Below are 23,851 nucleotides of genomic sequence, written 5' to 3' on the forward strand. Positions count from 1 at the left end.
GAGAGCCAGTGACAAAGACTCTCCTTGGCCAAACTTTAGACAGGTTCCTCTGAGCCTTCTTTCAAACAGGCCTCATCCCTGGGTCTGTCTTTGGCCTGTCTAGCCTTGTTTTTTAGCAAGAATCTGGCTAAGTCTATTTGGGGAGAACCCTCCCATACTTGATATCTGATCACCCTGGCCTGCCTTTGCAAGAATCACGTTAAGTTGGTTTAGCAGGAGTCCATCTACCTTGATGTCTCCTCTTTGTGATTTTTCATTCACTGAGCCCCTTATTCTGCTCATTGGCTATAAACCCCCTGCTGTCTTTGTAGTATTTGGAGTTGAGCCCCATCTGTTTTCCCTGATGCAGTAGTCTTGACATCAGTTGCAATCGTCCTGAGTCTTCCTTGCCATTTTAACAAGTGTCAGAATAAATAATTGTTTCTTTAACACTACTGATGCCAGGCCTGGCCAGATCTGACTTGGTAATTGTCACAGCTCTCAGCGTAGCTCTCTCAGGGAAAAATCCTCTCTCTAGAGAATCTCAGGCCAGCTGAGGGAGCTTCTCCAGCCACATTGCCTAGAGTCCTTCACTGAATGCACCTCCTGCCTTGCTCCTACCCCCTAGGCTCCAGTTCATGACAGGTGTGCCCTTCTGGGGCTGCACAGTAGGACCAGGGGAGGCAAGGTCACCTGGCCTTGTAGGCTCAACCTCAACCACTGGATTGCTGTGCCTATCATCTCTGAGCAGGTCCAGCTGGCTCTGCAGCTCCCAGAGTGGATCTGACCCTGGTGAATGGGCTTTAGTTGTAGATTCCAAATTGCACTCTGGGGTAACCTAGGGTTCTGCAGAGTGGGTGCTATGGGGGCACCAGGGCTAACTGATGGGCCATGAAGCATATGGAGCCCATCCAGGGAAGGGAGGGCTGACAGGTCTCCAGACTGAGCCCAAATCCTCTCCCAAAGAGCATGTCCACTTTGTTAGGCAGGAGGAGTACTTCTAAGCCATAAGGTTATTGAAACCACCTTTGCAAAAATTGTGGCAGTGAGGAAAGTCTGACATAGAAAAATTATCACAGTGCAAGTCTGACCTAACAGACCCTATCTTGCTTTTAACCTCCAAGCTACCCTTGTTCATTCCTGGGCACAGACCAAGCTAACTATAGGAGGAATTTAGTTTATAGTTTAACTTTGTAACAAAGATGATAACAGCCTTTTCCTGAAACAAAACCCCTCTTTGCCTGGGGACCAGAAAGCCTACCTTTGAAAAACTAACAAATTAGCCACAAGATCAGAAATTATGACTCAGGAGGCACATAAGCAACAAGAGGCCACAAGATTCCAAATGTTCCCAATTGCTCCTATGGATAACATCACTATTGTAAAACCTAAGATCACTGTTTGAGATACTTTTCAGATCCTGAATTCTGATTGACCAGCTGGTACCACCCAGACCAGTAACGTGGCTCAACTAGTTCTGTGATCCCACCCAGGAACTGAAGACAGCAAGAAAAACCTATTTCAACTTTATACAATTTCATCTGCAACCCAACCAATCAGCATTCCCCATTCCCTAACCCTCCACCTGCCAAATTATCCTTAAAAAAAACCCTAGTCTCCAAATTTTCAGGGAGACTGATTTGAATCATACAACTCCGATCTCCCATTTAGCCAGCTCTGTATTGATTAAATTCTTTCTCTATTGCAATAATGCTGTCTCAGGAAATTGGCTCTATCTGTGCAGCTGGCAAGAAGAACCTGTCAGGTGGCTACACCCTCCCAACTCTCTGCAATAAAAACAAAGCTACCCTGAAGTCATTTACCTGTCTAACCTTTCCCTCTCTGGTGCTGCAGAAAGGGGCCCTCTGAGTTACCTGTGGAAGAGACAGGGCTGCTTTCCAAACATCACCACCACGTTGCTTCCGGCATTCAGGTTGGTGCCTGTGATGGTCACTTGGGTCCCTCCGGACATGGGCCCCCGGCTGGGCTTCAGATCTGAGAGAGTCAGTGTCTGTGTAGAAAGGATGTGGCCTGAGACACAACCAGGAAGGGGTGGAGGAGGCTTCTGGGCAGGCGTGAGGCAGCACCCCACTCCCCCAAGCTGCCTTGTGGAATCTTTGGTAATAGCGGTCTCCCAGAGAACCAGGGCAGTTTTCTTAGTCTTGTGTGGATAGGCAATGTTCCAGACCCTGAGAGTTTGCATGCCTATCTTAGTAATAGTAATACTAATAGCTGCCATGTACTTATTTTGTAAGTGTCAGATTGTATATCTTCATAATTATACATGTATGTGTATATATCCCTATATACACATACATATATATAATTTAATCACCAATCAATTCTTTAAAGTAGGCATTATTATTTTACAGAAGAGATTCAGAGATGTTAAGCTAGTTTTCCAAGGTCACACAGCTAAAAAAAAAAAAATGGCGTAACTGAGATCTTACCCCAGAGCTCCAGTTCTCAACCCCTCTCCAACCTACAGCTCTGTTCTTGGGTGGTAAACTGTCTCTCCCACAGGTCTCTACAAAGAGCTGCCCAAAGCACCCAGTGGCAGAGCAATGGGAAGTGAGAGCCCCAGGGAAACTCAGAGAGAGAAGCAGAAAAGAGTCAGTTGCTTTCAAGGACTGCCCCCAGCCCTCTGCCAGAATGGGACCAGTGAGGAGTCCAGGTTGGGGGCAGGGCAGAAAAAAGCTCTTGACAGCTGGGGATTTGGAGTTGCAGTTTGTTCTTTCATTAGCATTTTAATGGAAAAACTTTCCTCAGTCCCAGGTGAGAAGCCTGTATCTGCATTTAAATGAAGATTTCTCTCTCCCTTCCCCAGCTACCTCCTCCTTAAAGAATTCAGCACCAAAAGTCGAACTCTCTCAGTTCCTTGGAGCAGGCTGACAACCTCCCCTTGGAGATGCTTTGATAGGGAAGCCCCAGAGCTTCCCTATCACCTGGCACATGCGCCTCCAGGTCCAGGATCAGGGCACATGGGTGAGGAGACACCCAGACCACAGCTCCTGACCTGCCTCACCAGGTCTTAGCACCCTGTCTCTGGATCCCAGGTCTAGTATCCCTGTAACATGAGCCAAGCCAAGGAATAGCTTGTCATTTTGGCTCAACCGGAGACCAGGAAGAGGGTGGGGTGAGGCTGTGGAAAGAGCCCTCCTTTCTCAGCTCTGCCTGGATCTCGCTGTGTGACTCTGGACAAGACATTTCACCTCTCTCATCAACAAAATCAGGGGGCTGAGCCAAAAAGTGGTGATCTTCAAGGCTCCTGGCAGTTCTCTTGTTCTGTAACTTGCAGTACCTCTTCAAATGGTACTTGTGCCCATCTTAAAGGAACCCCACCAACCTTCCCAGAGAGGAAAGGAAAGGAAAGGAGAGGGAGAGAGAGAGAGAGAGAAAGAGAGAGAGAAGATTGTGCACACAGGCTTCGATGCAGGGATGGTCCTAAAGAGACAGAGTTGAACTCAGGGAAGTTAAAATAGATGGGGGTTGGTGCTCCCTGGCAGCCTGTGGGTGAGGGTTCTTAGAAGGGGTAGAAGTCAGTAATCCCTGCAGGTGTTGCTGGGGCACTATCAAGGGGCTCACTGGTGGGGAGAGGATGTTATGGATACATGTTTTAGAGTTGTGAGAAGCTATTAATTATTCAAGCCATGCTTCATAAATATTTCACGGTGAGTTTGCACGGGAAATCAAATTCTGCATTACTTGCCACCTCTTCACTTGGCTCCATGAATGGAGGTAGAGGGAAGGGGGAAAGCATTCCCTGCATGGAGACCTTTAGGAACAGCTAGTGACAGCCCAGGGTGCTAATCTGGGGCCTCTTGGCCTTGGCATTTGGTTTTTGATGAATAAACCCACAAATTGGAGTCTGGCCTGATTGTGGGAGAGGACAAATCTTCCCTCTAGCCTTGGTACTAAAAAGGGTCTCCCCAGCATGCCCCAAGTCCTGGGGAAAGAGCTTCCTGGCTGTCTCAGAACTCCAGGGGAGCTAGGGGCTTCTGTGTAGGGCCCAAAGAGTGCACCTGCAAGCTGCCTGGTAGATGAGAAGGCCATGAGGGCTCGGAGACTCTGGAAAGTGTGATAGATGGGGGTTCTGTCCCTTCTCAACCCCCTGCGGAGACTCATGGGGACCTCTGTCCCTCACTCCCACCTGGAATCCCTAGAAACTCTGTGTGAGGGATGGGGGTGGGCCTCAATGACGCAACCCTTAAATGCAAGGGGCCAGAGAAAGAGACTGGTGTCCCTAGCACTATCTCCTTCCTAAAAGTCTTCCCAAGTGAACATGTGGCACCAGAGCCATTCCTCAAAGATGTCCCTTAAGTAGAAAAATGACACAAATCTTTGAGCTTCAGGGACCCACCAGATCAATGCATATTTGCCTGTGGCAACCTCTGTCATCTGTCCTGACCTGCCTCTGCTTCAGTCTCTCCTGCTCACCACCCACCTTCTTCCTTCTCCCTCCTGTTCCCATCTTTTGGTGCACTAGACCTTATGCTAGGAACAGCCTCCCACCACTTCAGATCCACATGGAAAATTATATTCTGTTTGTATTATACAAATCCCATCTTTGCCTCCAGCTTCTTCTAGGAAGTCTCCCTTAATACCCTAAATTCAATCACACCCCTCTCCAGGGTAGGAACAATCACACAGCCAAGACTGGACCCTTCCTGAGGGCAGATGAGACTTTCCAATGTGTAGCACACAGGCTCATTATAAGAATAAAAGCAGAGAGCTGAGTGCGTTGGTACATGGGAGCTACTCAGGAAACATCCTTTCTCCTAGGTCAGGGGGCCTCAGCCCAGCTTGCATCTCAGAATTACCCAGGATCCGTAGCATTGGATTTAATTAGTCCTGGCAGGAGGCAGGGAGAGGTCCAGGGCATTTTGTTTAATGGTCACCCCACCCCAGGAGACTCTCCTGTGTCCGGAGGTTTAGCGCTGCCTATGTACTGTGGGGCTCCCAAAGAAAAGAAAGTCCTGGGCTTCAGCTGATCTTTGATGGAGCCTCAGGGGTGGGGGCCTGGCTGCAAATGCAGAGCAGAGGCAGAGAGGCTTAAAGGAAGCATCAGCTTAATGAGGCGGCGGTGACTCTAGCCCTGTCCACTGTGTTCTCCAGGGTCCCTGCCAAGGACCACAGGATGGAAAACTGCTCTGGGCAGGTGGCTGGCCAAGGCAAGTGGCTCCCAAGACTGACTGGTTTGACAAGAGGAGCAGGGCACAAAGAGGAGCCACTGAGTGGTGTGATGCAGTCAGATGTCTGGAGTCCCAGTAAGTGGGGTGGGGTGCAGGGCCTGTGGGTATCCACAGCTCAGGCCTCTGCATTCACAGACCGAGGACTGGGTCCCGAGCACAACTTTGATGAATAAGGAGGATATGGCTCGTGCAACCAAGAGAAGGAGATAGAGAAGATAAGGTGGCAGACAATGCAAAGGCTGGCAAAATAGGATTGAATGGGGAAGCAGACAGAGGAGCCTGGACAATGTCTTACAGGGAGGGGGAGCCTTGGCTCTTCTTGAGGTGGCGGCTGATATGATGGTAGATGGATTACAACAGGTTCAGAGAGAAAAGCAAGGGAAAGATTTAAGGAGGCCGTTGTGGTGGCAAACAGAATGGGAAAAGGAAGACTCTGGGACATGGTGATGGATTGATGTCAGGAATGAAGGGATGCTGAGCCACAGCCCAACAGGACTGTAGGCCTAGGGGATGGATCACTGATGGGAATAGGCAAGAGAGGAGGATGCACTGTTCATGGGAGCTGACAGCCTGGGTGGGCCAAATGGAGATGAAAGTGAACAGCCAGGTGGTGGTGGCCTTGATTGAGCCACTGGAGTGAGGGGCCTGACTGGGGATGCAAGGCAGAAGCAGCTAAGGTTCAAAAGAAGCATCAGCTTAGTAAGTTGGAGGTGGCTCTAGCCCTGTCCACTTTATCATTCAGGATCACTGCCAAGAACCTCAGGATGGAAAGCTGCTCTGGGCAGTGGCTGGCCAAGGAAGTCCAGTGCTTGCTTTAGCCATGCAGCAGTTTCCTCCCGTTTTACTTTGGCTGCCAGGAAATTTCAAAGCCAGATTTCTTGCCCAATTTTAGCAAATACCTGGCGAATGTCATCCCTCCTCTCTCCATCTCTCTCTCTCTCTCTGTCTCTATGTCTATATCATATACTATATATATATATATACACACACACACACACACACATATATATGCATGCTTTATATACAAATATATATACATTTCTCATTAGTTGTCTTAATGTCTATTGGGTTCACCTTGGAAATTCCCTCATGCTTTCAGGAGAAGGTGGCGGGTACAAATCCTAAACAAATAAGGAAAATGACTCGTCCATGAACCCCATTATATGTGCGTGTTCTTCTAATTTTATGAATTCCTATGTGCATTCTGTGACAGCCAACTGCATCCAGAGGGGGTTTGGCTCTCGGAGAGCAGAGGTGGAGCAGATGCAGGCCCAGTCATGGTGTGGCACAACACTCACGTTTCTCTAAGGTTTGGCCCTGACCATGTTCAAGTCTGTGTCAAGTACTTGAGCTCAGTTGCTTTCACCTCCCCTTCTAGACTGTAGGCCTCCTGAGGGAGGTGCTGTGTTGGGTCTTATTCATCATCCATTAACCCCCACAGCCAGAACCATCAAGTCATAAAATCCAACTCAATTAAACAAGCACTCATTAAATAATCTAGTGAGAGGCATTGTGCAAGGTGATCAATGGCTGTCAGTTGAAGAAGGAAGAAGGAGGAGGAGGAAGGCAGATGAGATAAAGGAGGGAGGGAGGAAGGAAGGAAGCAAAGAAAGAGGAAGAAAGGAAGGGAGGGAGAAAGGAAGCAAGGAAGGAAGGAAGGGAGAGAAGAAGGAAGGAGAGAGAGAGGGAGGCAAGGGGGGGGCGGAAGGAGGAAAGAGGGAGACAGAGAGGAAGGAGAATGAAAGCCAAACTCCCCATGACATATCTCAGGGCATATGATGGCCAGGCATAAAATCCATCACTTCAGGCTTCCAGCTTCCAAAAGCAGCTCAGAATCATGAGGAAATTATACCATTACAGCTGTCATTAATCTGAGAGGTTTAGTTTTTAAAATGATGGGTGTGTGCGGCAGGGAATGTGTTCATGTCTCCACCATCTCCATAATCACAAGGCTGAGAGATTCCAAAAGCCTCTGTCCCCTAGAACTACTTGTCAGGCAGCCTTTGAGGGGATGAGAGGTTCCAGGCAGGAAGGAATTTAAGGACTGGGGAGAGATCCTCAGAAAGGCCATGGGATGGGGAAAGGGATGGTAGGGTGAGAGGTGGGGGCAATTGTGTGGGTAGAGGGAAATGGATTGGGTATGCAGGTGAGACGTGGGCAGGGGTTAATGAGGTCATGAAATAGGGATAATGGTGAGTGGGTGCTATGGTTTGAGTGCATCTTCCAAAGTCATGTCTTGAAAGCTTAATCCTCAATTTAACAGTGTTGAGATGTTGGACTTTTAAGAGGTGATTAGTTTATAAGGGCTCTGCCCTCATGAATGGATTAATGTTACTATCATAGGAAGATGTTTATTATCAAAGAGTGGGTTTGTTATGAAAGGCAGTTCCACCCTCTCCCACTCTTGCTCTCTTGCACACAGTCTCCTGACTTTTCGCTTTCTGCCACAAGGTGACGCAGCAAGAAGGCACTTGCCAGATGCGCCCCTAGATCTTGGACTTCCCAGCCTCCAGAACAAGGAGTCAAATAAATGACTCTTCTTTATCAATTACCCAGTCTCAGGCATTCTTCTACAGCAGCAGTAAACAGACTAAGACATTGGGGTGAAGGAGTAGTGTGAAGGCGATAGGATGGCATAATGGGCCACAAGTGTGCAGGGACAGGCCAGAAAATGGAAGTAATGGTGGCAACCACAGAAATAATAAAACAAATGATACTAGAAGTCATAAATACATTGATGTAATTTTCCACAAGATCATGGGGTTGATGCTATTATTATCCTCATTTTATAAATGAAGAAACTGAGGCAAAAACAAAATGTTGAGCAACTTGCCCACATTCACCCAGTTAGCAAGTGGAAGAGCCAGGTATCAAATCCCAGGAGTTGCCTTGTGAAGTCCAAGCTCTTGCCTACCTACCATGCCACACTGCCATGCACCCACCTGGGGACTCTGGGCCCTGAGAGCTAAAGCAACTTACCTGAAACCACGCAGCCAGGCACAGAAAAGTCTGGATTTGAATCCAGGTCTTCCAGACTTCAAAGGCTGTGCTCTCACTTACTATAAGACAGGAGTCTCATGAACTGAGGGAGGTTGCAGGGCAGGCCCTTGCCCTGGGTTTGCCCACAGAGCTCTAGAGGGGCCCAGCAATCATGGTAATGAGCTCTGTGGCCTGCACCCAGCCAGATCACTGCTGGCCAAGACTCACCATGAAGTAATAGAGCTGTGAGGACCGGGCCATGAATTCAGGCCGACACACAGCCACGCAGATCTCCACGAAGCCTGCATGCTGGCTGGGCTTGGCCTCCCCCATCTCACACACGATCCTGCAGGGAGGATAGGAGAAATCCCATGGGTCACAGGACTTCCAGCCAAGGCCCTGCACCCCACAGCACCTACCCAGGTCCCTTTCTCCACAGTAGGATCTCAGGGATGGCCAGGTAGGGGAGGAAGGAGAAGGTATCCTAATTCTTCCTAGCAGGGGCTTCTCCTTAATTGTCAGGCAATGACGAAAACTGACCTATGGGATCTCCTTTGAGGAAGCCTAGAAGAGGGTCCCTGTGTTCTGACCCTAGATGTTCAGTCCCTAATTCATGATTATCTACTCAGTTGTCAACTAGACTGGAGGGCATGTTCTAGCCAAAACCCTTAGGGAATAGGGCTGGCAGAGTCCAGAGAGGCAAAGCCACTTACCCAAGGGCTGCAGCAAGTCAAATCAGAACTTGGAACAGACCTAAGGTTTTCTGGTCCCCACCTGGGAGCTTTCTGCTCCCAATGATTGGGTTGCCTCAGTGAAGTGCTTTTGCTTCCCAGCCAGCCTCCAGGCTGGGTGAGGGGATAATTGAGTGTGTGTGTGTATGTGTGTGTATGCGTGTGTGAACTTTTTCCTTTCTAAAAATTTTTATTGCTTTGATTACAAAATTTGTTTATACCCTTTGAAAATAATCAAACAGTCAAACAGTACAGAGTATGGCAGTAAAAAGTGAGTGCCCCATTCTTCTTAAAACTTAAAACTATATATACACTTTAAAGTTAAGTGTGTGTATATGTATATATCTTTGCAGACATAATATATAAATATATATGTGTATATATATCTATGTATATATGTATATGTATTCTTCATTTTACAAATGAAGAAACTGGGGCAAAGAAAAGTTAGGCAACTTGCCCAATACATATATTTGCATACATATACACATATATACATACACACATATGTATATTTATATTTGTATTTCTTATGCAGGCACACATGAACATAAATGTGTTTTTACATATATACAATTACACTTATAAACATGCATATGTAAGGAAAGATATATGTGTTTTTTTAAAATAAAAGCAAAACATAACATATCCACTGCTATAAACACTTCTGTTTTTTGCTCAGCACAATAGCATGGACCTTCCTTCCTGTCTCTGTAGACACGGCTTGACTTTTTTCTTTTCAGCAGCCTCACAGTATCTCATCTGATGATTGCACTATCATTTACACAACCATCTTCCTATTGATGAACGTTTAGTTGTCCTGATTTTTCTGCTACTCCAAATAATTCTGCAAAATGAACCAACTGACACACACATCCTTAGGCATTGTACAGTAGGATAGATTTCTAAGGAAGGAATCTGTTGGGTCAGTTTGTGTATTTAATATTTGGTAGGTAGAGCCAAATAATGTTCCAAGAAGTCTGGACCATGCACTTCTATTGATGGCCCACTCTTTTGCCAACACCAGATATGAACAATCCTTTTAAGGTTTTTCCAATATAATGGGGGAAAAAATCTCATTTTTATTTTTATTTTGCAAATTACAGGTGAGGTTTCATAAATTTTCACATGGGTGTGTTTTTAAAATCTCATATAGCCTTTCCTTTGACTTTTCCGTTGAAGCCCTCTTTCTTGCTGATAGATTGTCTGAATTAGGAGTATTAACTTTTGTCTGTTATAAATATTGCAATGATTTTCTCCATGCTTGTCATCTTTCAACTATGGTTCCAATGTCTTTTTGCCACACTAAAGTTTAAAAGTATCTGTGTGTTTAAGTTGGTTGTTCTTTTGCTTTACGGCTTCTATGTTTTATGTTTCTCTCAGAAACAACTTTTGAGTAAGGTTCCTGAACAAATAATACCTTTCTATCCAGATCACATAATTAATGCATGTTTGGTGTTTAAAACAAAATAGAAAGTACATAAAAGCACTTGTCATACTGAACCCCCCCCTAGTTGCACCATTCAGAATGTAATTTTCCATAAGACCATGGGGTAGATGCCATTATTATCCTCATTTTATAAATGAAGAAACTGAGACAAATAAAATGTTGAGCAACTTGCTTACATTCACCCAGTAAGTAAGTGGCAGAGCCAGGGCTCCAGTCCCAGGAATCTCCTTGTGAAGTCCAAGCTCTTGCCTACCTACCATGCCATGCTGCCTTGCACCCTTGTGTAACATCCAGTGTCAACATTTTGGTGTTTCTGGGGCCAGTCTTGCTTTTCTTTTACAAAATTGATTCGAAACTCTATATTATGCTTTGTAACCTGTGTTCCAAGAACCCGTGTTCTCACTTAATATACCTTGAGTATATGTCTGGTCATGATTCTTCTATAATATCAGATTTAATGGCTGTGTAGTTTTCTTTCCAGTGCTTATACAATAATTTATTGAATTGATGAATTCCCTATTTTTACACATGTAAATCACTTCTGAGTTTTTACTATTATAAATAAGGCTGAAATAAACATTCTTGAAAATAAATATTTGTGAATTCTGGTTATTTAGGGAAAGTTCTAGATGTGTGATGGTCAGGCTAAAGGCTTCTGACCCACATTTCCAAATTTCCTTCTAGAAAGTTTGTCCCAATATCCCCTTGCACCATGAGTGAAGGAGTCAGCTACTTCTCATGACTCTCTCCTGCACCAGGCATTAACTTTCACAAACCACTCCCTATTGTTTTAATTTGCATTTAATTGATTACTACTGCTGTTAAACATTTATTTTTCGTATGACTTTTGGTTCTTTTTTATCTCATAAATTGTACGTTCATGCTCTTTGATCATTTTGTGATCTTTGCCTTTTATTTATAAAAGCTCTTTATATATTAAGAAAAAGTATTTATTAACTGTAATAGGGTATAACCATACTCCCAGTTTATCATTCACATTTTTATTTTGCTTGCAATGATTTTTGATGCACAAGTTTTAAGGTTTTATGTACTCAAATCCCCTAATCTTTTTCTTTATAATTTCCTCTGTTGCTGTTATACTTCGCACAAGTTCCCCTTCTTGAAATCGAATAAATTTCCACCTGCATTTTCTTCTAATCCTTTCACAGTTTCATTTTTTTTAAACTTAACTCTTTAATCCATCTGGAATTTATTTTGGTGTGTAATGTGGAATAAGGATCTGCTATTGTACTTTTTCCAGGGAGTTAACCAGCATCAATTACTGAATGATATTTCCTTGGGTGATTTGAAATATCACCTCTATTACATACTAAATTTGTATGCATTAGCATTCTTTATCTGGGTCCTCTATCTTACTTTACTGATCTAACTGGTATCACAATATTTTAATCATGTGGCTTTATAATGATACTTTTGATATCTGGCTATGTAAATCCAAAGTAGGATATTTTAAAATTCTCCAAATCACAATATATTAGCAGTGGCCTAGTTTGGTTTCATTCTAGAAAGGTGTCAGAAAGTTGAAAGAGCCATAGAAAGATCTTTTGGTAACTAAGTGGTGATGGACCAGAGAGGTGAGTCCTACCAAGACTGGATCCTTAAACCATCTGATCTGCTGTGAGCATCTTGGGGAGATCTCATGGAAATCAGGAGGAATTGAGGATGGCGGTACTGATGGTTCAGAATTAGTACACCTAGGCAAGACCCAGCAAGCAGAAATGGAAACTGCACTCACATACCTAGGGGAAGCCTTGCGAAGAGTCAATAACTTATGCATACAGCACAAGTGACAAGATTTCACTCCAGGAAGTGCAACAAAGATGGTATGGAATATAGATTCTATGATGCTGGTAAACATTTCATAGTTGTGTTTGCTGGGCTGGAAAATGGTGCTTACTTATTTACAAGGCCATGCATGATTCACAAACCTCCTCTACTGGGTGGGTTACAGGTCAAGGTCTTTTGCTGAATGACCCATTCAGTAGGCCAGCAGACTTTCAAAGAGAAAAATAATCTAAGGCAACCACAAGCCTCAGAGTGGGTGTGAATTTCATTGTCAGTCTCCACAGAGAGTAGCACAGGATCAGTGCTGGGGGGGATGTGAGCGGGAAGTTGAGGACAGCAGAAGGAATTGGATTTACACTTCTCTTGCAGATTTTCATTTTGTTTTGTCTCCCCTCCATGCGGCCTTATGCCCCAAGTAGGTAACAGTCACCTTTCTCTCTCAGCTATTTCTCCTTTCCCTCTCTACACTTTCCCCAATATGGCAGCTAGCTAACTGAGCAGGCGGGGAGTTGTGGGAGTCCGCCCTCCAACTCTAAAATATTGGGGTGGTTCTCCTTTTTCCCCCACAACAAGCTCCGAGAGCAACTAGTTGCTGACCAGGACATCCCTAATACTAACCCGTCTTCCCTCCCCTGTTCGTCCTGTGTTGCATGCAGCTTCACTTACTGTTCTGCAGGGATGTAACCATCCACTAAAGGGCTGCACTCCACGCCAGCAACCTTGACATGGGAGGCGATGTCACGAAATTCCAGGCCCAGGTTCTCCCCTCGGATAGTGACCTTGGTGCCCCCTTCCCGGGGGCCTGTCACCGGGATTATCTGGAGGGAGGAAGAGAAATAATTAGACAAACACCAAGATACTGCCACTCACTTGCTGATGAGGCAAGGAGAGGCTGCTGGCTCTTGTCTCATCTGCCCCAGAGTCCCTGAGTGGCTTGAAGTCACCAAGGGCACCCAAAGCCTGCGGTAATCAATGGGTAGTAGCTTCTAGGAAAGCAGTCCATGTTTGTGTGTGTCACTAGGAGCATTATGCAAAGCCCATGGTACATCTTTCCATTTCATAGAAGAGATGAGAGGATGGAACATGACCAGCAATGCTACCGGGTGATTCATAGAAAATTGGGATTCATGCCTTCTAGCATTTGCTTGTGTTGGTTCTACTCTCAAGGAAAATAAAAACCCCTCCTATCCACCCAGAGCCCCCTACACCTATGTGACCCTACCCACCTCTCAAGATCCTTCTCAAATGACACTGCCCCATAACCCTGTGTTCTTCCTCTCCCTCCACTTAAATTCCAAGGTACCTTCTTTGTGCCACTTACATGGCAACAATTCTTTGTGCCTGTTCTTCATCCTTCCCACTCCCAGCCCCCTCCTCCTCCGATCCTGAGTCTCTGAAAGCAGGTCTGTCTCACTCCTTGTGGGCTTTTCAGTAACCATCTTTATGTCTTGCATTGTCACTGTGATAAAACCTACAACTGTCCAAACATCTTTCCGGAATTATTATGAGCATTTGTCACAACTCCTTTGCCATTGTTGTTTGGCCTGGTACCACATAGATTTAGGTTTAATTTAAATTTTACCCTCGTACACAGGTCAAAGTGTACTGGCTTTCCCTCCTAAATCAGTGTCAAAAACCCATGATTAAAATGTGAGGACTCAACATCCAAGTGCCTGCTTTGAGATGAGGGCTGTACAGTTAACACAATCTCATCCTGGTGTTTCATGGACCAGAGAAGGGCATGCTTCCATTCCTGGTACCTATGAGCACCAGCACCTGGACCTTAGCCAATGTCAACAGGATTAGAATGGAAGGAGCCCAGAGATTCCATCTGTATCCCTTTTCAGCATATCCAACTCTCCTCAACCCTGCAGGGCCACAAGTGGGAATTCCATCCTGGGGTGAGGGTGAAAGATGGGGGAAGCAGAAGGAACTAGGCTGTGCTGCCCTCCCCACCAAGTGGCAGCTTCTCCAGGTGAGACTGCTTACCTGCCACAGTCAAGCTACCTCCCACCTCCTACACATCCCCGTGAGGGTTGGTGTGATTGTGAGTGAGCGTGTGCAGGGGTGTGAGCCTGTGCATAAGTATATTCCCATTGCAGTGGAAAAACAGCTTCCCTGGAGACACAGGCCCATTTCTATGAGAGGGAGGTGGACAGATGTGGGGAAGGTCAGAGGGAGCATCTGTATTCTTCCCAAATGCCTGCCTAGCCAGTCCCCAAAGTGCCACTGGCACCTGGCAGCAGTGTCTCCATGATATTCTAGCCCTGGCTTGTTATACTGAAAAAGGAGTTTTATCTCTGGCCCACTCCTTCGTTCCTCAGGTTCCCCTAGGGCCAACACCAGTATGGAGGCAGTAAATAGCCTTTGTCACAGGGAGATTTGTTTAATTTGCCGTCTCCTCCCTGTGATTTTCTTGGACATAGGCCAAGAAGAAAGCAAGTCCCACTGATGGCACCAGACACACTGCCATGCGCAGCAGCCCCCTGGGTTGGTTTCTTGTTGAGGGCTCTGGGAGGAGCCGTTCCACAGAGCAGGTGTGAAGGTGAGCGGTGGGGACTGGGAAGGGAGGACATGGGCCCAGGTGTGGGGTCAGGGGCAGTGAGGAGAGAAGAGGTCCACCTGTCCTCCTATTCCAGATCATTCTGTAGGTTAATTCTGCAAATATTTCCTCCAAGTCTGAGAATCACTGTTTAGATTCCTACCATGCAAAAGACTGAAGTGGGGACTGAGAGAAACTCTCAGAGCCTGTACAGCCAGGAATGTGGAGGATAAAGGGTCTGAAGCATGGGGCACATGTTGAGGGATACCCCAAGGGGCTGCTTTGCTGGGTGAGGCTGTTCACCCACAAAAGCCAAGAATCTTCTTGCTTTCACACATCCCTGGTGCACGTGCACAATTTGTGAGTGGGGGTGTGAAGTCTCACCATTGTAGTGGAGGAGAACAATAACCTAGGAGAATATTACTCAGGAGATCTGGGATTCAGGACCATGTTACCGACACTTTTGTTAGAGTATGTGTGCCTCTCTGAGCATTAGCCTCTGTCTGGAAGAGAATAATAACCTGATGATAACCCTGGCCTTGGGAGACATTATGGGTTTGAATTGTGTTTCCATCAAAGTCACAGGGTGAAGTTCTAACCCCAGTGCTCAGAATGTGTCCTTATTTGAAGACAGGGTCTTTGGAGAGGCAATCAAATTTGAAGGAGACCATTAGGATGGGCTTTGGTACAATATGATCTAATGAAAAAGATAAATTTGGCCACAGAGGAATGCACAAAGAGAAGATGATGGGAAGCTACACAGGGAGAAGATGGCCATCTCCAAGTCAAGGAGAGGGATGGGGAACAGATGCTTCCCTCACAGCCCTCAGGAGGAACCGACCCTGCCAACACCTTGATCTTGACCGTCTACCTCCTGAACTGCAGGATGATCCATTTCTGTCATGCAAGCTGCCTAGTCTGCAGTACCTTGTGACGGCAGCCCTGGGACCCTAATAGAACAGGTGGTTGTTTGGACTGACAAGGTAAGGGGTGTAAAGGTGTGGTGCAACTATTAGGCATCACACAAATATATGGCCTATGACTGTGCCTGACACTGTTAAGTGATCATATATTGTGTGCATTTGTGAAACTGTGCACAAAGCCCGGTACCAGTTCGTCCTCACTGTTCACTGAGGCAGAGACTGAGTCTCTGTCTTCTCTCCTTCTCCCTCTTCCTGCTGCTTCATAATCCTGACCAGCATCCGCAGTGGTAAAGAGGTATTGAGCACCTACTGTGTGCTCAGCCCTGAGCTGGAGGCACAGATGCCATGGTGCCACAGATGACATGGTGCCATGGGGGAGGAGCATGTGGAGAGAGAGATGCAGCCCTCTTTTTTATTTTAAGAGGGAGCAAGGGACTCCAGCCTTGCTGGAAGAGTGCAGGAGTGGGAGGAGAAGAGACAGGACTACTTAAATGAACTCCAGGGGCAGTGATTTCCTTGGCTTAGACATCCCTGGGAATGATTTTACCAATGATGATGAGTGAGGAGGCTGGTGAGATCCCCATGCGCTGGGCCCGGAGCAAGGTACCTTGCCTGTAGGTGCGTGTGAAATCCTTCCAGCTCCCATGTGAGAGGGATGCTCAGGCCCACCGCACATGTGAGGAAGGTGAGGTGTGGAGATACTGGTGATTTAGCCCCAAGGTACTCAGCAAACAGCTGGTGCAGCCTGGATTCAAACCCTATTCTCTGGGACCCAGTGTCTGCGTGTTTGGCTCTTCACCGTATTCCTCCCCCAGGTCTTTGATCCACGGCCTGTGTCCCTTTGGTCCCCCTAAACTGTGCTCCATCTTACAGCTCAGGGCTTGCTTTGGGGGAGTTCAAAGGCCTCTCTGTTGTGACTTTCTTCACCTCCCCAGAGCCAGGCTGTGCCCCAACACCCATGCAACCTCCAATCACGGGTTGACACTTGGTGAGGATGCCAAAGGTGGAACTTCAGGCCTTGCCACCGAGGCTCTTAGAGACAAAGGAAGGGGCTGGCGAGGACTGAGTCCTTTTTGACACAGCTCCTCAGAGACTCCAACAGGAGAGCTGGGCCCCTCGTTGAGGATAGTCGAGCCCCAAAAAGAGTCTCTGATCCAAGCCTAAGCTTCTGGGGAAGCCGTGAAGGAAAACTAGGGTGCCATCCAGCCAGGCAGAGCAACCAAGTCCACCCAGTGACCACTGGGTGACTGACACCACAGCTGGGCAGAGTTTCCACAGGGTGTGGCACAGCAGCCTGGAGCCTGCCCATTTGGAGCAGGAGGCCCGACCCCGGCTTACCTCTGTGATGCGGGGGTTCGTGCACTTGCTGTTGGCACCAGACAGCTCCAGCCACCGGCTCTCCTGGGCAGGGCAGTGCTGGCGCAGGGTGCACTGGCCTGGGCCCTGGCACCAGCCACATGCGAAGTCTGGGTCAGCCTTGAGGCACAGCCCGCAGCTCTCACGCATGGCTCCACACTTGTAGAGGTGAACTGCAGAGGGGAAGGGCAAGGACAAGGGGTGCTTGGGAATGGCAGTGGGGACAGGAGGGGCCCAGAGAGAGATAAAGAGTGCAGTGCCAGCCTGGGGTGATGGGACACAAAGGCAGTTTTGCCCCCTTAGCCATTCTGATGCAAAAAAGAACCTGAAAGGTAGTCCAGGCCTGAGCAGAGGGACTGAAATGGGAAGCTCTGGGGGTCTCCGTTCACTCAGCACTCAGCAGCCCTTCCCAGGAAGTCCTCTGCACACCACCTCCTACCAGAAGCCCTCAGCCCAGGTCAAGCTGTACAGAGCCCATGCTCAACAAGTAACCTAGAAGGACGGATGGTGGAGAGGCTGTGAAGGAGGGGCTCAGAGGGAGAGGGACAGCCACTAGGAGGCGGGGGCAGAATGACTCCCGCGAGAATGCAGGACGGCTCCTTCCCTCTCTACCCCATACCTTCCCCTCCCTCCCCTGCTAGGCCCCAGCCCTTCCACACCTTTATTCTGAGCTGGGTTGTCAATGTTGAAGTGCCCATTCCACACGACTGTCAACTCCACGGGCAGGTTGTTGATCTCCATCCCTTCATAGGAATACTGCAGCCAGGTCGGGGAGTAGGAAAGAAGAAAGTGGGGTTACAGAGAGTTCTAGAGAGGGCCCAAATGATCAGCCTATGGCCGTTAAGAGATCACAGGCTAAAGACTAACCAAGACTGTGCCTGTGTGCATGTGTCTACTTGTGTGCATACAAGTATGCACATGCACATGTGTGTACAGGCAGGGAAGTGCATATCAGAGGGGGTGGAAGATAACACAGGGGTGGGCCAGGCCTCCAAGCATGCCCCTGTGGATGCCAGCTCAAGGAGCAGATGGGAGCAAGCCACTAGGTCATCTCCTGTGGGTCTCAGGCAGGAGGCCTGCTCCCACCGCCTGGAATTTCCTGAGAGGTAAAACCGAGGGAGGAGTCCACTTCCTCTCTGGCTGCCCAGGGAAACCCTGGTCCCTAGGCCCTCCCAAGTCTGCAATTAGATTGGGGAACTCTAATTTCCAGGAAATGTCCAGGGTAGGTGGATGCTTTACCAAAGACCTGGGGAGGGGTGATCACTTCCCAGGCAGGGCGGTGGTTGCAGAGACTAAGAAATGAAGGAGCTACACCCTAGGGGGATGAGAGGCTGGGGGTTAAGAGAGAAGAGGACTAGATGGGAGCTTGTTGGTGATGGGGGAAATCCTGAGGACCTTGGAGGACAAATCTGGAAATCTGGGCCTGGATGCTGCAGACAGTCACCAGCTCAAAGCCAGGCTCACGCCCAGATTCCTGTTGTGCTCCTGTCCTCGGAGGGCTCCTCAGGGTCCTGCTCCCCTACCTGGCTAAGAGATAGGAGGTGGAGGGTGGAGAGAAGAGGGAGGTGCTGGCTTGAAGATGATGGTGGAGGGGGCAGTCCCCAGGCATGATGGCCCCTAGTCTGCCTTCCCATAGCAGACCCCTCTCAGTCTCCAGAGAAAGAGGGTTAGCAGAGGGAACTTAGAGCCCACCCTGGGCAGCAATTTCCAACCCCTACCTGGTGATTTTCTCATTATTCCAGCCGACTCTGCTCGCCACAAGGGGCAGGATGGAAGAATGGAATTGAGACAGATTTTCTGCATGGGAGGGGCTGAGGCCTGGCAATTTGTTGAACGAAGTTAGTCCAGAGGACCAGGTTTGAAGCTGTGTTTGCAGAACCTACGGGCTGTTTTAATTCAAATTTAATTTGAATTAAAAATTTGGAGGGCTGGGCTAGGGGAATGTTGATGGGTATCACAGGAGGCCACTGAGGCTCCATCCTCCAAGTTGGCCATGGCACCTTCATGGACAGGGATGGTGGCCACAGGACATGGGAAAACACATCTGGGAAGAATCTCAGAGGGCTACTGCCTCTGGGCAGGGACAGGTCTGCACCCTATTTGTAGGAGCTTCTAAAGGAGATGTTCTAATCTTCAATGCAGAAAATTGCCCTAAATTCCTGAGTTACGGAATGTGCTCCCATGAGAACAGACTGTGACTTGACATTGCCCTCATACAGCAACCACGGGGGGACGTACCTCCAGCCACTCCTGGCTCTGCCCTAGCATCCAGAGTTCTAACTTCCTCCCTGGCAATGCGTGTCAGGGCCAGAGAGCTAGGTTCGGTGTTTGTCCCACAATGGAGGAGTTTGCAATGCACCCCCCTCGTTGAATCTCTCGTTTGACCAATGGCACCTGGGCCAAGGCCAGGGTCCGAGCTCACAGAGTAAAGCAAAGTTTCCTAGCCCTGCAGAAACCACAGTGGAAACTTTGATCATCATAGAACTCAATCATCAACTCCCCAGAGGTTGTCTCTGCAGCTGGGTCAGGCTGGGTGGTCCTAAGTTGTCCTGAAAACCTCTTCCACTTTAGACTGGTGGTTCTTAGAGTGGTCTATGGATTCCTTCAGCAGAATCACCCGGGGGGCCTACTAAAATGCAGATTCCAGGGCCCATCCCAGATCCGCCGGACTGGAATCTCTAAAGATGAGGAGCTACTCTGTGATTCCGGTGCTGGTTAAAGTTAGAGAATCCCTGCAGTCTATTAGAAGTAGGGAGGCAGAGGACTGCCCCAGTGGAGGGAGAAGGGTATAAGAGAAGGATGCCCTCCCTCCTTGTGTGTGTTTGTGTGTGTGTGTGTGTGTGTGTGTGTGAGAGAGAGAGAGAGAGAGAGAGAGAGAGAGAGAGAGAGAAAGACAGAGAGAGAGAGAGAACTTCCAGGCTTCCAGTTCCCTCCTCCAGCCACATTCAATTTCTTCCCATCCTTCCCATCTCTCTCCTTGAAAGTCCCAGTGGGGAAAGGTGATCTCAACAGGCTTCAAGCTGCTGCCTGGATGGCTCTGAGCAGGGCTGGCTGTTTCACCCCAAGCTGAGCACCATCTGATCACCTAGAGGCAGTTCTGGGGCGGGCTGAGCTCTGACCTGTAGGAGGGATGCTGACAGTGGCTATGTCAAGATGGGAGCCTGGCTTCTGCTCTCAGGCCTAGGTCTGGCCAAGACACAAAGTGGAAGCAGCAGGTGGTGACCAGGAGTGTTAGTCAAAAATCAATAAATCCTCATGCCCCCTCTCAGGAAGGACCTGACATCCCACAGAAAGGAAGGCAAAGAATCCTACATACATATGCATGTGAGCATCTGTGTACCCAAATGTGTTTATGTGCATGCTGACTTGAGGAGACGTTAGCACACATCTCCATGTTATCTGTATGTCCATAAGTGCACACACACATAGACACACAGACACACACAGTTCCACAAAGTGGTTCTGCCAGTGACCAGCTGGGTGAAATGAGCAGATAATCCAAGTCTTAGTTTCCCCATTGGTAAAGTGGGAATTCAAAGCAGTACACATCTCCTTGGATTGGCATAAGGATTCAAGATCATGCACAGCATGCTCCGAGCATAGTATCTGTCATATAGTCTAAGCGCTCAAATGTGATTGCGTATTTTAGTCTATGTGCATGCAGTTGGGGATGCTATGCAAAACTATATTCGTGTTGCCTATGTTTATGTTTGTGCAGAAAAATAATAGCAGCCATGCATTGAGTGTGTCTGTGCCAGACCCTTAATATGTATGGGGATGTATACATATGAGAACGCTTATGTGTTCTGGTATGTGTGTGTGTGTGTGTGTGTGTGTGCGTGCATGTGTGCAAGCATGAATTTTCTCTTTGAAGAAATTGAAAATAAAAAAGACATTAGGATCACATGTGCTGGGCATTTCTTTCTCTTTCTCTCCCCCAATCCTGGGATCTAATGATTATTAGAGAAATAGTTAACCCCATGAGCTCCCCCTCAGCCCCGCTCTGTCTCTAGGGAAGTTTCCATTGTTCCTGGAGGCTCTTTCTCCTGTGGATGACCTGCAACATGCCTGGGGCAGGGTAGGGGAAAGCGGTGGGCATGGCAGACGGAGCCTGTCTGCCTCTGCAGACAGCTGGGAGCCTGGACCATGGGCTCCCATCCCCCAGGATCGCCCTATCTCCACTCCACTTAGCATTTATATAGCTCTCTGTAATCAGCAGGCAGTTAATCTGCACAAAGCTCAGAGCCCAGGGAGGACAGGCTCCAGGCTCCTGGAGGCCGGGAGGTTAAGTGTCTCAATCAAGGTCTGGCACACCATGCGGGGCTAATGGATGACTTTCCCCATTACCTTGGGAAAGTGTGAACCTCAGCTTCTACTTCTAAAGCAAAAATGAGACCTCGATATAACTGAGACATTCTTTCTTCCAGCCAGTCCCTTGTCCCGAGATCTGAGATATTTTGCCGGAAAGTTCTGCCATTTGGGCAAACAAATCTCAACAACCTAATGCCACACAAGAAGCTGGTATGTACACTGTGTCCATCTCTAGTCCAGAGGGCTCTGCTGACCCCTTTTCAGCCATGTCCCAGTAAAGTAGAAAGGGGACAAGTTCTCTTCCTATTGCTTCCCTATCCCTGTTTTGCACGTGGTAAATGACGGTGCCAAGAGAAAACCAGAGGCCAGCATGAGTCCGCGGAAGCTGGGCCTGGCCCCGGCCCTCACGACCAGCACTTCAGCCAGCCAGATGCCCTTTGCAGCCCCCTCACTGGCATGATTGGCAGCCTCTGAGAGCTGGTGGCCACACACTATTATTAGCAGCACTTGACATTTTCCTAGAGCATTGGTCTAAAGTAGGCCATGAATACCCACAGTTGCTTCCCCTCCACTGCTGCCTGTGAGTCCGCCCTGTCCTCCTCCCACCAGCCCCTGGGGGCTGCAGCCATTGGCTCAAGGCCTGTCCCTGCATAATGGGGTTGGAAATGGCTCCACCACCCCAGCCCAGTGTCACTCCCACACCGAATTTTCTTCTTTTTTCTCTGCTCTCCTTTGAGACCAATTTATCACCCACCTCCTTCTGCCATCACAAACTCATGGATTTCTTTGTTAGATCCCTTGTCCAAGGCTGTTTCCAATTGTTCATGGATTTAGGAAATGAAAAAATTTGTCCTTCCACACAATCCTCTTTGAGGCTGATCAGACTGTACTCCCAGGAATAACACCAAAGCTGGGGTAGAAAGTGCCCTTCGCTGCTGTTCTTTGCTCAACCTTTGATTAGGGGATGTGTTATGAAACTGGATTCAAGTTCTGAATTTGTGCCTTACTTGCTGTGTGATCTGGAGATGGTCACTTGCCCTCTCTGGGCCTTGGAGACCTCATCTGTAACAGGATTAAGTAGATGCCCTCTCAGGTCTATTCTTGTCTGATGGTACCCTGTTTTCTGTAACTATGGTGGGGGTGGGTTGCCCCGATCATGACCCCAAAGATATTTGATGGAAATTGCTTGATGGTAAGCAGCAACCTGACCCAGACCAGCATTTAAACTGGGATTCCACTGCCCCCCATGAAAAGAGAGGCTCCCAGGAAATGTCAGAGCTGAGCCCTCCTGAACCATGTGATTCCAGTGCGTCCTAGTAAGCAAAGGGGACTCCTCCTGCATTCTACTGTCTGAGGGGCACCCCTTCTGTTACCTCAGTTTCTTTCTCAGACTTTAAAATGGTAGAGAAATCACCTCTCCTACAACTAATGGTGTCAAAATTAAAAAGTCATGGAGGCAAAGTCAGCTGAGCTGCTTTGGAAGCAGTGACCTGGGGGCACCCAGACCTGGCCCATGGTGGATGGAGAGGCTGCAGCTCTGAACTCCAGAGGGCCAGAGTGCAGCAGGAGCCCTCCTCAGGTCCTGAGTTGGGGGCAGGGCATGAGCCAGGAGCTTCAACATCAGGTTCTCTTCTTGGTGAAGGGAGCCGCAGCTTCCAGGCCTCCAGCTCCAATGCCAACAGGGGCTGGAAGTAGAAATGACCACTGTGTCCTGGGACATCAGGCTTCCAGATGTGAAATTCCCAGGGGAGGAGCTATGTCACTTGCTGATTTCTTGAGGTCCAAGGATTCAACACCTGACAAACAGACTGTGCGCACACTGGAGCCCAGCCGTTCCCTTCCTTTTCCCATGGGTGCTGACCATGGTGCCAGCTCCAGGTACCCCATGGGGACACCATGAAGGAGGAGACAGCACTCACCTGCCTGGTGCTGCTGAGACCCTGTTTGTGCTCTTGTTCCCAGGAGGCTCTGATTTCACACCCACGTTCAGGGAGTTCCCTGTGATGGCTAAGGACTCATTTGGTCAGGCAGCTCTCGGCCTGGGAAATGCTGAGGACATTTCAACACAATCTACTTCCAATTCTGGCAGTAATAGAATGGCAGAGGGTCCCAGAGAGCTTCTTGGAAGCTAAAGTTAGTCCCCAGGGCACAAGGGATCTTCTGACCAAGAGGTTTAGAAGACTAACTCATGCTGTTATCTGGAGTATCTTTGTCTATTAACGGAGTCAACCAAAGGCCAGGCCATGGGGCCCAGTTTTATGACACTCGTGTCCCTCTCTTGGGCACAGCCATCTGAGGCCCACAGGCTCTATCCACCCTCCTGACATCCCCAGATCCTTGGGTCAGCTTCTCTGAAGAAACAAGGCTGTTTTCCCCACAGCTTCAGATCCTCACCAGCCTTCTGCAGAGTCAAATGTGAGACCCAGATGCAGGTCTCTTTCTATAGGGAGGGTCGTGTTTTGGAGAGAATGACTTGAGCCAAACCCTTGGGGCTGATCTGCTTGAACTCAGAATTTATGGGGAAACAGGAGGTGTTTCATATCTCCTTTGCTTGCAGGTTTAATCTGGAGTGCTGCAGAAAT

General features: G+C 48.2%; 1 protein-coding gene across 2 annotated transcripts in view; it reads right to left on the reverse strand.

The window, feature by feature from the left end:
• Positions 1 to 23,851, reverse strand: part of PLXNA4 (plexin A4) — a 452,604-nt gene that overhangs the window by 62,077 nt on the left and 366,676 nt on the right. For both annotated transcript variants that reach the window (XM_003813461.5, XM_034965007.3), the window contains exons 11-15: positions 17,618 to 17,714; positions 16,941 to 17,131; positions 12,804 to 12,955; positions 8,379 to 8,496; positions 1,854 to 1,990 (exon numbers count right to left, since the gene is read on the reverse strand). In XM_003813461.5, coding sequence (XP_003813509.2) covers positions 1,854 to 1,990; positions 8,379 to 8,496; positions 12,804 to 12,955; positions 16,941 to 17,131; positions 17,618 to 17,714 — 695 coding nt within the window. The remainder of the gene's footprint in view (positions 1 to 1,853; positions 1,991 to 8,378; positions 8,497 to 12,803; positions 12,956 to 16,940; positions 17,132 to 17,617; positions 17,715 to 23,851) is intronic.

The sequence above is a fragment of the Pan paniscus genome, chromosome 6 (genome assembly GCF_029289425.2).
Source record: "Pan paniscus chromosome 6, NHGRI_mPanPan1-v2.0_pri, whole genome shotgun sequence".
In the NCBI taxonomy this organism is placed as follows: Eukaryota; Metazoa; Chordata; class Mammalia; order Primates; family Hominidae; genus Pan; species Pan paniscus.